The 13,881-nt window shown below is 41.7% G+C and overlaps 1 protein-coding gene across 3 annotated transcripts in view; it reads left to right on the top strand.

The window, feature by feature from the left end:
- LOC129778271 (solute carrier organic anion transporter family member 4A1) overlaps positions 1-13,214 on the top strand; it is a 68,766-nt gene extending 55,552 nt beyond the window's left edge. For all 3 annotated transcript variants that reach the window (XM_055785068.1, XM_055785069.1, XM_055785067.1), the window contains exons 5-8: positions 2,838-2,940; positions 11,104-11,471; positions 11,616-12,372; positions 12,431-13,214. In XM_055785068.1, coding sequence (XP_055641043.1) covers positions 2,838-2,940; positions 11,104-11,471; positions 11,616-12,372; positions 12,431-12,602 — 1,400 coding nt within the window. In that variant the 3' untranslated portion in view covers positions 12,603-13,214. The remainder of the gene's footprint in view (positions 1-2,837; positions 2,941-11,103; positions 11,472-11,615; positions 12,373-12,430) is intronic.
- The last annotated feature ends 667 nt before the right edge of the window (positions 13,215-13,881 follow it).

Genomic DNA, 13,881 nt, shown 5'->3' with positions numbered 1-13,881 from the left:
TTTAGTTGAAATAGAATATTAATTTGATGCGGAGAAAATAATTTTCATTCATAATTTTAACTTTAGAAACATGTTCATTTCGTCTGAAAATCAATGCTCCTCGAAACTGGTAAACGAAGCTCAATGTCGTCAACACGAATTGCTTTGGTATGCGAAGTACAACAAAATATGTTTCCTGTTGCATGTTGCGTATTGCTGATTTCTAGTTGCTTATTGCTTCGGTGTGCGAGCCGCCTAAGAAAAAAATAGAGGAGTTGAAAATGACGAAGAACGCACTCTGAGGGAGAATATCGAGAACATCGAAAAAATGAAAGCCATACGACAGGCATTCAAACGGGCATAGGAAAGACTGGACTTAGTACAAATTCCGCAGAATATACTATACTATATTCCGCTCAAATTCTTCAGAAAGCTTCAGTACACCGATCCCAGCAAAAGGTAGCATACAACACACTGCGGAGTAACGAAAAATTGTTAGTATTTATTGGAAAGTCTAAGCATTTGCCGGTGGTCGCTGGTGGATTGATTAGGTATCGTTAGAATTTCAGACAAGTTCACTCTGGATATAACGGCGGATATTGCTCTTGAAGAAAAGGGTTGAATGCAGGAACGATTACCAGACAATGTTCACATTGGCAGAACCTTCTCCAACGTACTCGTACTCCGATTCGCTGGTTTTAGCTGGTTCTCTGAGAAAGATCAGCAATATCGATTCTATTACTCCACTGGAAGTGAAAATGGGTGAACTTGGTGAGCCAATTGCTGTCCGCAGTAAAACGGGATGCGGAGTCCTCTGCAATCTCTTAAGAACACAATGTGCTCAGGAAGAACCTGGGGTGGCGGTGAAAGGAGACTCGAAGGAGGCCAACGAAAAGAATTGGGAACTGTTTCAAAAGCGACGTTGTTTGGAGTGTAGACAACGTGTAGAGCGAAAGTTAGAGAAGAATCTAGAACTATGAGACCATCCAAAATCAAATTTTGGCCAATAAGAGTAGGCGCAAATGGAAGTAGTCTCGCAATCCTATGTCCAGATTGCAAATAATAGGGTGGGTTTGAGAAGCTTGAAGGAAGCTTTATCAGGTCGTGGCGTAAAGCAAAATAGACTTCCCCTACGAGAATTCGCTGACGAAATACGACTGTGTCCTTATGGACCTTATGGTTAGATCGGAAGATTGATGTCAATAATTGTCGCGATTTGTTCGTCTTTGTTTCTATATAATTGTAATATGTGTTGGAAAATGGTTTCTGCGTGATGACCGAAGATGTTCTTGATGGCGGTTAGACGTTGTTGAGCATATGTCGACCGTTAAGTGGCCGACGGTTGATGTAGATTATGCTATACAATTTTCTTCATCTGGTCGTTGCGACCAGAAACTCGAATTTTGTAACGGATAGAAATATTAATTCACTGTTACTCTAAATGAAATGTTCGTCTAATGGTACATTTTTTTACCTTCAATTTTGGCACTTAGAAATGCTGAAAGGGCAGTTTTTTAATACTTTTATAACATTTTGTCATGACGAAAAACATTTGATTTAAATTTTATTCCAGATAACCAGGAAATTGGATTTTTATCACTAATAAAGGGTTTCTTGGTTTTTCTCGTCACTGCTTATAGCATCGTTAGAGGGTTTCTATCATATACGAAATACATTTGTCCCATTTCTAAACAACCTAAGCATTATTCTGAATATCACCTTGGATTTGAATTATTCTAGAAGATGAAGGAAAAGTTTAATATAGAGGTTTAGAGAAATTATCAAGCCTGAAACGAATCCCTCTATGGTGAATTTATATTTGTAACGAGTACTATTTTTGATCTTCAAAAAGCTGCGATTTTTACATTATCAAATTATCATTTCGGCCAAGCACTATAGACATCAGCCTTCAAAGCAAATTTTCGAAATTATTGTTGCAGGAGAAAGAAAGAGTCGCCTTCAATTTTCAGGTCAAAGTTTATGGATTGCAAATAAAGTGTACATGAGGGAGGAGCCGGTCGGAATATACTTCCCCTCTCCTGTATTTTCCCCAAGCGCTACAACGAAGCGGAAAACAATAAAAAATATTTCCATCATAATTTCATTCAAAAACATTTTATTATCTTCCTAAAGTGAGTCTATTAGGGGGTTGGTGGATGCTTGTGGCCTTCGGTAAGGAGAACACAAACACCATCGGTAGTGGCCGCCCACCTCTCGCTCTCCGGAAGCAGCTATCCGTCGCTTCCTGGCTAGGTCGCTTTTGTTTGGCCGCTGTGAAAGTGAAAGCGAAATGGACCGGAGAAGACGAAGATGCTTCTTTTCGAGCGCAGATGTTTGGATGCACTTGCTACTCAACGGCGTGGAAAATGCTCCCTTCGATTTAGCATCATCCGCTTTTATGAGCGCGTTGTTACGTTGGCTGGTCGATGTGATCGATGGGGGATGAAAGTAGCAATTTTCCAATTCAGGACTATTGCTTACAACTTCCGGGGTGGTATAATTTTATTTGGATGGGGTTATTAGATTTAAAAGCGGTAAAGTGGTTCTGATTCTGAGTGAGTGGATTTTGTGATGCATCTGGGGATTACTGGACAGCGAGGTGATTGGTTTTGTTGGGTGAGAGTGTGTTGTTGCAGCCTCGTGTATTGCAAACTAAACAGATTCCACAGGTTGAACTAAAATTTATTACTTGAGTTATTACTGTAACCCAACCGGCTTTTAAATTTATGTAGTTACCCAAGCGTGCAACTTATTCAAATAACATCCAACGGCACAGGCTAGATATACTTTTCTTGACAATATGGAAGGATCTCAATAAAGATAACTATATTTATTGCTATCATTTTGGTTGTTTGCAGGCATCTACTACACCATGGCCGTGGTTGGTCCAGCTGCTGGATACGTGATTGGAGGACAATTGCTGCTCTTCTACACCGACATGTTCGTTGTGGATTCTTCGTCGTAAGTATTCTGAAAACTGATGTGCATCAAAACCCTCCGCAAGAAGTTCCTACAATGCTAACCGCAGTGCGATCTTCCCCACCCCGTGCGAAGATGACTGATGTGTTTATAAACCATTTTCCGCATTGTTGACATTCATTCACACCCAACCGCTCCGCATCGTCTCCTCTAGATGATGGGGAGGGGGAGGATACAGCGGTTTATCACCGTAGCAATATTTGCATTCCCAGACGCACGTAGCTCATCTAATATTAATAAATTCAAATTGCGTGAAAATATCTTTAGGATGTAACCATTAATCGAGCGTTGCGATGTAAGCTACCTTCTTAGCGTGGCATTTGTAAAACGGGAGCAGCGTCACGGGGCAAAAGACCCACTAAATCGCAGGAGAATACGACGCTTTCAGCCTGTGGCAAGTTTCACGGCATAGTATGGAAAATGATTCAATAAAGACTTGCCCTCGTTTCCCTTGCTGCCGGAGTCGCTGCTGTGGAATGCTATCCTGCGTCCGCAAGAATGATGAATATGTGTGGCAAAGGGGCGCAAGGTAAACTAGGAAAGGTTTTTCCCCAACCAGCAGTAATGGCTGGGATGTTATGCCGGGGAGCTAACAACGACGCTAGGAGTAAAGGATTTATTCTTTTTTTAAGTTGAGCGTCCGACAATTACGACACTGTTTGGATGGCACAATTTTCGAGAAAAATCCTAAGGCTGGCGAATACAGTGGATGGTGTAGCACTCGCTTCTCATGTGTTTTCAAGCAGAGCTTGCCATTTTCGAAATTAAGAAATGAAAAGTATTTCTATATGTTAATTTTAATTTAGATCGAGCAATTTCCGATTGATTCATTTTGGTCTATCGTGTTGAAGTGAAATCGGCACATTCTCTACGCATGCTGAAAAATTTTTCCTATGTGACGTATTCTTCCGGCACCCCCTGCACACTTACCTTTCGGCAGCGGCGTCTGGTGATATAATACAGTCATAACAAAATGCACATCCGTCAAGCTTCCTCGCCGCTCGCAGGGTAGATGATGCTTTGGGCAAGGAACGAAGTGATGAAATTCTAGGCTCCTTGTCGCACACCAGTGGGTAAGCACTCACTTGGCATGCCGAAACATTTGGGTCCACATCAGATTTTTCCCGAGCGCCAACCAGCTGATCCTTTTGCAGCAAATTATGTGAGAATGTGGGATAAATAAGCATCCCATACCTCGGTGAATGGGAGTACAACAATTCCGCTCAGACATGCTGCCAGAAGGCGCAAAAATGCCACCGTCGTCTCCTGACTTAAGATCCTCGGAGATTCGATACCCAATATTCACGTTGCTCTGCTGTGGGTTCACTTGTAGCACGAGTGCAGTGGTCTATCGTCTGCCGTGGTTGGGCTAATATATTAGCTCTTGCGATTCCCACCGGATAATGCTCGTCAGGAGGTGTCTGATTCCTTGTGGTTGCATGTTGCTTGCCGAAATAATAATCATTTGTTTGTAAATTGCATTTCGTCTGGTGAATAATAAACCGTGTGTTTGGTTGAATTTTGAGTGCGGGTTTGTGCTGTTTTGGAAGATGTTCATATTATTATAAAAGTTGAGTAAATTTTGAGTTTAAAAATCAAAATATCAGGATTTCTATTTTTTTCTTATTATTTCTAGATGAGTTGAATGCTACTCAGAAAAATGTGGCTTTTAACACGCTCCCTACACCCAAAGTTAATTTTTAGCTCATAGCTGAAAGATAACATAAAATGTTCTACTCCCCGATACATGTATATCAATTGTATAATATATATGCTAGAGCCAATATGAGGGAGCGAAACAGGAGATACATTTAAATGAAAGCTTTTCGTATAGTTTGCCAAATACACGGCCAAGACAGAGAAAGATATATTCTCGTTCATGTTCTTCTTTATCGGCTTAGAAAACACCTTCCAACTTCATTTTATGATGAGGTGTAATATTATCACGCACCTTTATAATAGCGCTGGCAGCTATATGGATAGCGTGGACGTGTGAAGTAACTTCGCATTCCAGCCGGCCTTGGTTCGATCCCCATTGACGTCGAATGGACCTTATTTTTTGCACAATCCCAAATGAAAAGAGAAAACAAAACAGAAAGAGATGTCTGCTCGCATACATACAAACCATTTTTAAGCTTCAAAATAGCTCATATTTGACTCTCATGACCAGGAAATAGCATATTTTCTGCCAAAGATGGCATGTTTTCTGCCAATGCTAGTTTGGGTGTAGAAATCTAAAAACATTTCCGGTGTTTGTTAGCCACCCAAAGTCAAAAACAGGCTAATAGAACTACAAAATTTTTCCCATGGAATAAACCAAATAGCATACTGATGAGTAGAATTTTCAGGAGAGTTATGAATATTTCAACATTGACAAAATGGTGAGTTTTGTCGTCTAGCAAAACAAAATAATTCTCTGAAGGTATGCAAGAAACAAACCAAACAACTCGGAATTCTGATAGCTGCACCGATAGCTATCACTCGCTCGATGCTATCGAATTGCTCGGTATCTATAATAGTAAAATAAGGCTAACAAGCAAAATTATTATCGCCTCGATTTCTGTAATAGTGCCCAAAATTATCGTGAGATGAATGAATTCGGCTCTGTTACAGCTGAGTTGCTCAATGAGCCTAATCAAATAAACAGATGCGTTAAAAAAAAATCTCGACATTTGTTCGTTTTATTCATTTTAAACTACGAATGGGAGAAGGAAAATAGCATATTTTCACAGCTCTTCTGTGTTCGTTCGATAGAATAGGAGAAAGTTTAAACATTCAACTGACAGCCGTGTTCGCGACTGTGCATTTATTTCTGATGTGACTGTTGAAGCAGAGGTAATGCATTCGTTGTCACGTTCACAGTACTTATTGAGCCCTGGCTTTCGCGCAAAGGGAGTATGTGATGGTCACCAAAAATGCCGACCGTCTACAAGACATTCTGTTTCCGTTTCCGAGCTTAAACTTTATTGCTTCAAGCACGATGAATCAACTAGTTTATATCAAAAAGTGCCTATAGAAACGCCTATTGTCGACTTTATCTGAAAGCACACATGTTCTGCGCAACTTCCATTATGCCAAAAGACTGCGATCCTCCAAACACTCCAAAATTTCCTCTGATGGGTAGAAGCTCGGTAGGAGTGCCATGTAGGGCCCGACATCTTCGAATTTGAAAAATGAGGACTCTACTATCAGTAGTTTCGCTTCGACCAGAACTGCTTCGGCAGTCGCCGGCAACAAAAAGTGACTTGATGAGAAAATGAATTGACTAGCGTTGACTAGCGAGGATGACTGGTGAACTAGTCCAGTCAGTGGTTATTTGAACTGACTCGAATGAAAAATACAAATCTGCCTCTTCACTCATTCAATTCAAACTTCCATTTCCCCTTGACATGATTTCTGATGATAAATTATAGGAGGTTGTGCCTCCTATACACGACCGCATTGTTGACCTAGAACTACGCTGTAGTTTAATTCAAGTCGCTTGTTAATAACTGCGAATATTATTTTATAATGCTACGAAATTTTAGAATAATAACAATTCTACCAGTTTGGTCTCCCTGAAATATTTTTTTTCTTGTAGAATCATTTGACGATTATTGTTTGATGATTCATTCACCCGATATTACTTCCTAAAAGCCATCACGCAACCGAATTAATTGTACTGGATGTTCACCTGCAGTATTGTCATCTCAACCACCGAACCGTCTTGAATGAAATACGACAGAGATATTATGTGCCACGCCTTCGTACCGTCTACCGTCGGATTTGAAATCGTTGCCAACTTTGCAGGATCAGAAATGCGAAACCTCAGTCACCGATGATGGGAGATCTGCCTCCGATGCGTTTAAAAGCTTTCTCTAGACCATTTTTGTACGTCGGAATCGACTACTTTGAGCCTATGCAGGTGATGGTAGGCCGTAGGGTAGAAAAATGCTGGGGCGTGTTATTTACGTGTATGACCGTAAGAGCAGTACACATCGAGATCGCCCACTCGTTATCCACCGATTCCTGCATACTAGCCGTTCGTAATTTCATCGCACGAAGAGGAATGCCTTTGGAGATAATAAGTGACCGTGGCACGAACTTCACAGGTGCCTGCCGCGAACTGCAGGAAGCCCTGCTGAAAATGGACCAGAGCAAGATGATCGAGAGTTTTGTAAGCGCCCAAACCAAATGGTCCTTTAATCCACCTGCGGCGCCACACTTCGGAAGATGCAGGGAAAGACTCATCCAGTCTGTCAAAAAGACTCTTACTCAAGTTAAGCCCAATAGAACACCCACCGATGAAATTCTTTCCTAACATTCTCGTTGAAGTTGAGGCAATTATCAATGCTAGACCGTTGACAGAAATCCCGCTCGAACATGGAGAAGCCTCACCACTCACACCGAACCATATTCTAATCGGATCTTCGAATGGCTCCAAGCCTCCGATCGCATTTAACGACAGTGCTTCCACGGTTATACGCTCCTGGAAAATGTCGCAGGTATATGCGGACGAGTTCTGGCGACGCTGGGTGGCCGAATACCTTCCGACCCTGACCAAAAGGACAAAGTAGTTTCATCCGGTCAAACCGTTGGCAGAAGGAGATATCGTAGTCGTGGTCGATCACAATCAACCCAGAAATTCGTGGCCGAAGGGTCGAGTCATCGGAGTGACCAGATCCAAAGACGGACAGGTTCGTCGTGCGTAAGTACAAACTGCTGGGGGAATTCTCGAGAGACCAGCAGTTAAATTGGCAATCCTGGATGTTGGTTCGACAACAAGTAAGTCGGATCAGTGATCGCGACGTACTGGGGGGGAGTGTTTCGACCATAGCTGCAACGAACCATCATCAGGATGAAAAACAAGTTTCAGTGTAGGTTTGCCCCGACCTACCTAGAAGGTGCAGGCCTTGTACTTCTCACTACTACTTAAACATCGCAATATATCCATTTTTGAAAAACAATAGGTATAAAAGATAGAATTGATACGTGCAGATAAAAGGTTGCAGAAAAAAGGTTGCTGATTGAACGGAATTATTTATTTCAATATTAAAATTAGTTGTAAAAATTGTCATAAAGGGTGTGTCACATCAAATTGCATCAACGGAAAAAACGCTGTAGAAATTCGCCCAGTAGACCGATCCTTTTGAAAATTTTAGACAGTAAAATAAAAACTATTAAACAACTTTTGGCATTTTCTTTTTATTCATACTTCGAGCCCAAGCCCGTATGCTCGCACCTTCCTCTTTACCCCGTCCATAAGGTTCTGTACAACGTCAGGTTGTAGTTTTTTTTGAACAGAAATCCATTTTCTCTTGAAGTCCGCCTCCGATTTGACAACTTTTGGGTTCTTCCGGAGGGCCTGCTTCATAATCGCCCAATATTTCTCTATTGGGCGAAGCTCCGGCGCGTTGGGCGGGTTCATTTCCTTTGGCACGAAGGTGACCCCGTTGGCTTCGTACCACTCCAACACGTCCTTTGAATAGTGGCACGAAACGAGATCCGGCCAGAAGATGGTCGGGCCCTCGTGCTGCTTCAATAGTGGTAGTAAGCGCTTCTGTAGGCACTTCTTAAGGTAAACCTGCCCGTTTACCGTGCCGGTTATCACGAAGGGGGCGCTCCGCTTTCCGCAAGAGCAGATCGCTTGCCACACCATGTACTTTTTGGCAAACTTGGATAGTTTCTGCTTGCGAATCTCCTCCGGAACGCTGAATTTGTCCTCTGCGGAGAAGAACAACAGGCCCGGCAGCTGACGAAAGTCCGCTTTGACGTAGGTTTCGTCGTCCATTAACAGGCAATGCGGCTTCGTCAGCATTTCGGTGTACAGCTTCCGGGCTCGCGTCTTCGCCACCATGTTTTGCCTTTCGTCGCGGTTAGGAGCCTTCTGAACCTTGTATGTACGCAGGCCCTCCCGCTGCTTGGTCCGCTGGACGAATGAACTTGATAAATTCAGCTTATTGGCGACATCCCGGACCGAACTTCTCGGATCACGTCTAAACTGCTTAACTACGCGCTTGTGATCTTTTTCACTGACGGAGCATCCATTTGCTCCCTGCTCCCTTGGCCGAGTGGTTAGCGTCATAACTAACATGCCGGGTGTTCGGGTTCGATTCCCGTTCTGGTCGGGGGAATTTTTCGTCAAAGAAATTTCCTCCGACTTGCACTGTGATCACGCGTATTCTAGAGCTTGCCACTCAGAATGCATTCAAGGCGTGTTATTTGGCATAGAAATCTCAACTAAGTACTAATAAAAATTACGCAAGTAATACTACGTTGAGACGGCGAAGTTCCTCTAGGAACGTTAGTGCCATTGAAGAAGAAGAAGCATCCATTTTTGCCGTTCTTCACCTTCCGGTCGATGGTTAGGTTCTCGAAGTATCGTTTTAGTACTCTGCTGACCGTGGATTGGACGATTCCCAGCATCTTACCGATGTCCCGATGTGACAACTCCGGATTCTCGAAATGAGTGCACAGGATTAATTCACGACGCTCTTTTTCGTTCGACGACATTTTGCAAATTTACGAAAAATTGACAGTGAAGCATGGCCAACGTGATCTATACACTCTTATCTGATTATAAGTGAAAGCTGAAGATATAATTCCTAAAAATTAAATTTCTACAGCGTTTTTTCCGTGATGCAATTTGATGTGACACACCCTTTATTTCTATTAGTAAAAAAAGTTATACAGGTAAACAGATTAAAACAATAGTTAAAATGTGAACTTAATATCTAACTTAAACTACTTACAAACTATAGTTACAGCACTCACGTGTAACCACAAAGTAGATAAAAATAAATAATTTATTTAGATACAAATTAAAAACTGATGAAACAAAATACTAATTCTAGTTTGTAAATTTATAGGAAATTTATAACCTTACAACAAATTATAAAATAAACGTCTTTGTTGTCCCCGCAACAACAACACATGCTAAAGTTAGAGGTGAATGAACTGCAAAGTATGAAGCCTCTTAAAAACGAAGAAGCAAACAAGTCTTGCTAATTCGTTTGACAGAACGAATTATGCGACACAATTTTGTGTTGCGCACAACATTCATGGGAACGTATGCATAATTACATGATTTACCTTCGTATCCGCTCGCAAAACATACATCTTTCATTTGTTAAATTGCTCACTTATTTTATTATTTCCACAGTTGATGTCTCAGACGAAAAAAATGCTGGAGAAATTTGCCGCCTAATGGTATATGTTATAACATATACTGTAAGAAACGATTCTGCGTAAAATGCATTTGAAAACTCTTAATAAACGTTACTTTTTCCGTAGACTGATCCCCTATATAAAAATCAAAGACGTAGTCCTACGTCAAAGAGCAAAATCGCAATGGATTATCCGCGAAAGCGAGCTCCGTAGTAATTTTTTAGTAGTAATTTTATAGTAGTAATTTTATATTTTATATATTTTTTTTTCATATTATCTGACCACTGGTGTACACGACCTTACAGATGGAGAGTTGAATGATTTCTGTATTGATGAAACATAGTTTTCTTCTACTGTACTTGATTAGTACAGCTAGGTTTCGCGGAAATACACGAACATACGGTAAATCAAATCCGGAATTCAAACTACTATCATTGTTCCATTTTCCAATTCGCTCATAGGGGATATGAGATTGGTAAAATAACATGCCTTTTTCTTCATTGCATTTATATTTGAAAAAAAAAGCATTCTCAATTACAAAAAACTCAAAGTCTATCAAAGCTGAACACTATTCAAATATAGTTTTTCGAGGATTATATCACACGGACTAATGATCCTCTATTCTGTATTGAATCTCTCTATCACCGATAACGGAAAATTGCTCAATTGTGTAATTCTCTTGTAATCCCACATGGGAAAGTAGCTTTTGGTCAATAATCTACCGAATGCGTGTGCCAAGCGATGCAGCGTGTGGTGTGAATCCTACCAACCGAAAATGGGATTTGCTGATTCCTCTTTTTTGCTCTCTGTATTGTATTGTTTACACCGCGTATAGTTTGGTGTCTCGAATGGAAACAAAACATGCATTGGTTCCCAGTGTATTGGTCCATCGATTGTACAACCTCAATCGTTTAAATTGTCTTTTGAAAGGATTCATCTCACCCCGATGCTTAATTATTCCTCTGTTTTTTCTCTGACAACTCCCCTGTGTCCCCACAGATTGGGCCTGACGCCGCACAGCAAGGTTTGGGTGGGCGCCTGGTGGATCGGATTCGTTTTCATGGCTGCCTTCTGTCTGCTGCTGGCCCTACCGATTCTGGCCTACCCACGGGCACTGCCCGGTTCGGAAAAACTGGAAAAGGTCTCCGAGGCGCACAAGGGTGACGTCGGCCAACAGAAGCAGACGTTTACCAAAATCAGGGAAATCCCAACCGCACTTGCCGCACTCCTCAAGAATCCAACGTTTTTCTTCCTGAACCTGGCAGGAGCCTCGGAGGGATTGGTGATATCCGGATTTGCGGTGTTTCTGCCGAAACTAATCGAAAATCAGTTCAGCGTGACGGCGGTTTGGTCCGCGTTGTTAATGGGTGAGTTCACATTGGAACGACAGAGGCTCGTATGTCTCTCATCTTTTTCCGAGTTCAAAATATGAATGTTGGATATTTCATGTAACAATTGTTGAATTAAATCATCATTTTTTCTAATTCTTCAATGTTTGATATATTCTTCAGGCATCATAACCGTCCCAGCTGGAGGCGGTGGTACCTTTCTCGGTGGATACCTGGTGAAGAAGCTAAATCTCAGCTGTTCGGGAATCGTTCGATTTTGCCTGTTCGCCACCGTGTTCGCTGCCCTTTTCACAATATGTTTTTTCCTGTCCTGTCCGAATCTAACTTTCGCTGGAGTGACGGCACCCTACTTCCCGCTGGACAATCTCCGCACACCGGTGGCCCACTCCACGGAGTTGTTCTTCCTGCCGAAGACTCTGGACAACGCGTGCAACAGCAGGTGTTCGTGCAGCAAGCAGAACTACGAACCGATTTGTGGAGCGGATGGGGTTATGTACTACTCGCCATGCCACGCGGGTTGCTCGGAAGAGGTGAATCTAGCAAATGCGAAGGCGTACAAGGATTGCGCCTGTATCAACTCGACGTTCGGCCAGAATGAACCGTACCGAAGTTACGATGCGGTGAACACGATGTGCGAATCTCAATGCAACCACCTGTGGATTTTCGTGAGTCTGTGCTTCCTGGTGATGTTTTTCACCTTCCTGGCGACGATGCCGGCTCTCTCGGCCACGCTCCGTTGTGTTCACGACGATCAGCGTTCATTCGCGTTGGGTATTCAGTGGATAAAGGTGCGGGTGTTGGGGACAATCCCGGCGCCGATGATTTTCGGTCGGCTCATCGACGAAACGTGCATCCTGTGGCAGGAATCGTGCGATGAGCATGGTGCTTGTCTGGTGTACGACAATGCTTTTATGAGCAAGTAAGTGAATGTCATTGTAATGAAGAATTGAATTCACGTAACCTTTTTGTCTCAACAGATACATGCTTCTACTGGCACTGATAGGAAAAGCCTGTTCCATCGTATTTTTCTTCGGAGCTTGGTTTTATTACATTCCACCGAAAGCCGTCGCGACGAATGGTACCGACGAGAGAGTCAACAACAAGAAGCAACAGGTGAATGGCGTAGTACACCACGTGGAAAAGTATTAGGTGTTGGGAATGAACTCTTCCTCTCTCCCCGCATGCCATAACTCGTTCTCATTCATAAGCAAATCGGAGCAATCGGAGCGGAGTGGAAGGATAATAGTCGTGAGAGGAGGCTCCTGCTAAAATAATAATACACTCAGTTTCAGTCATTCCATTAGCATTAGCGTTTAGGGAAACTATGCGTAACTGTTTCACAATCACTTTTATACCAAATAGAAAGAAACTCATGTGTAATAACTATATAAGGTAATGAAGTTTGTACGGCAATCGAGAAGCAGATATATGTTCCACTAGGGGTTTTGTTGTTTCATATTTATACATATAGGGGTTTCCAGTTTGGCTTGGGATCATATTTTTTTCGCTGACCGACTGAACGCTATTATTTATTATATTGCTATCGATCTGATTAGATAGCATCGTGTGGTGACGTTTAGATTAAGGTACGATAGAATCTCAATTTTGTGTAACCTAAAATAAGATATTGGTAAAATAGAATAACGAGAGAAAAATTGTGAAATGTAATCGTGTTATGTGTTTTCTTGCGTTGTATAGTTTGTAGTTCCAAAATGTAAGATGTATGTAAGAAAAAAACTCCAATAAAACCATCACAGTAGAGTTACCAGCAGAAGTGTGGATCATTTGTATGTAGAAACCTTTTTTCAGTAACTATCCAAAAGCTGTCCAGTTGTTGTATCCATATTTTGTTTTTGTCGGAGTAAAAGTTAAAATAAAAAAATGCAACAAAAAGGAATTCATAATCAAGGTACGTATGTTATCTGATCTGCTCGTGCCTAGTTTTTTTACACTATCCAATTCGTCTTTGAGTTACCACCTGACCTTCTGGGACTGAGTGACAATGAAGGTATGGAAATAAATTATCGAATTTCGAAAACCGACCATGTACATTTTGTTTATTGGCCCTAAAAATAACCTGTGAAAAATTCCAGCTTAATCGGACATGATTTAGAGGTGCCTGAAAATGCTCAAAGTTTCGAAAGTCATATTCAACTGAGGATAGTTACGGGCCTATCAAGAAGTTCGCCTTCGTATTCAATTGGAAATGAGTTTTGGCTTGATCCAACAGGTTCCCTGTAAACATGCCTCAACAGTCATGTCATTTCATACTACCCCGTCAAATGGACTTGCGTATTGAAATGATTCCCCCCAAAATGAATTCTTTTCTCTCTCTCATGTACCGTTCTGAATCATATTTCGGACACTTTGTAATTATATCTTGAAATGCTTAATGCCCTGAGTATATTACTATAGGATTAATATCCCA

The sequence above is a fragment of the Toxorhynchites rutilus genome, chromosome 3 (genome assembly GCF_029784135.1).
Source record: "Toxorhynchites rutilus septentrionalis strain SRP chromosome 3, ASM2978413v1, whole genome shotgun sequence".
In the NCBI taxonomy this organism is placed as follows: Eukaryota; Metazoa; Arthropoda; class Insecta; order Diptera; family Culicidae; genus Toxorhynchites; species Toxorhynchites rutilus.
Note: the sequence above shows the minus strand (reverse complement) of the source record. Positions and strands in the feature narration are given on the sequence as shown.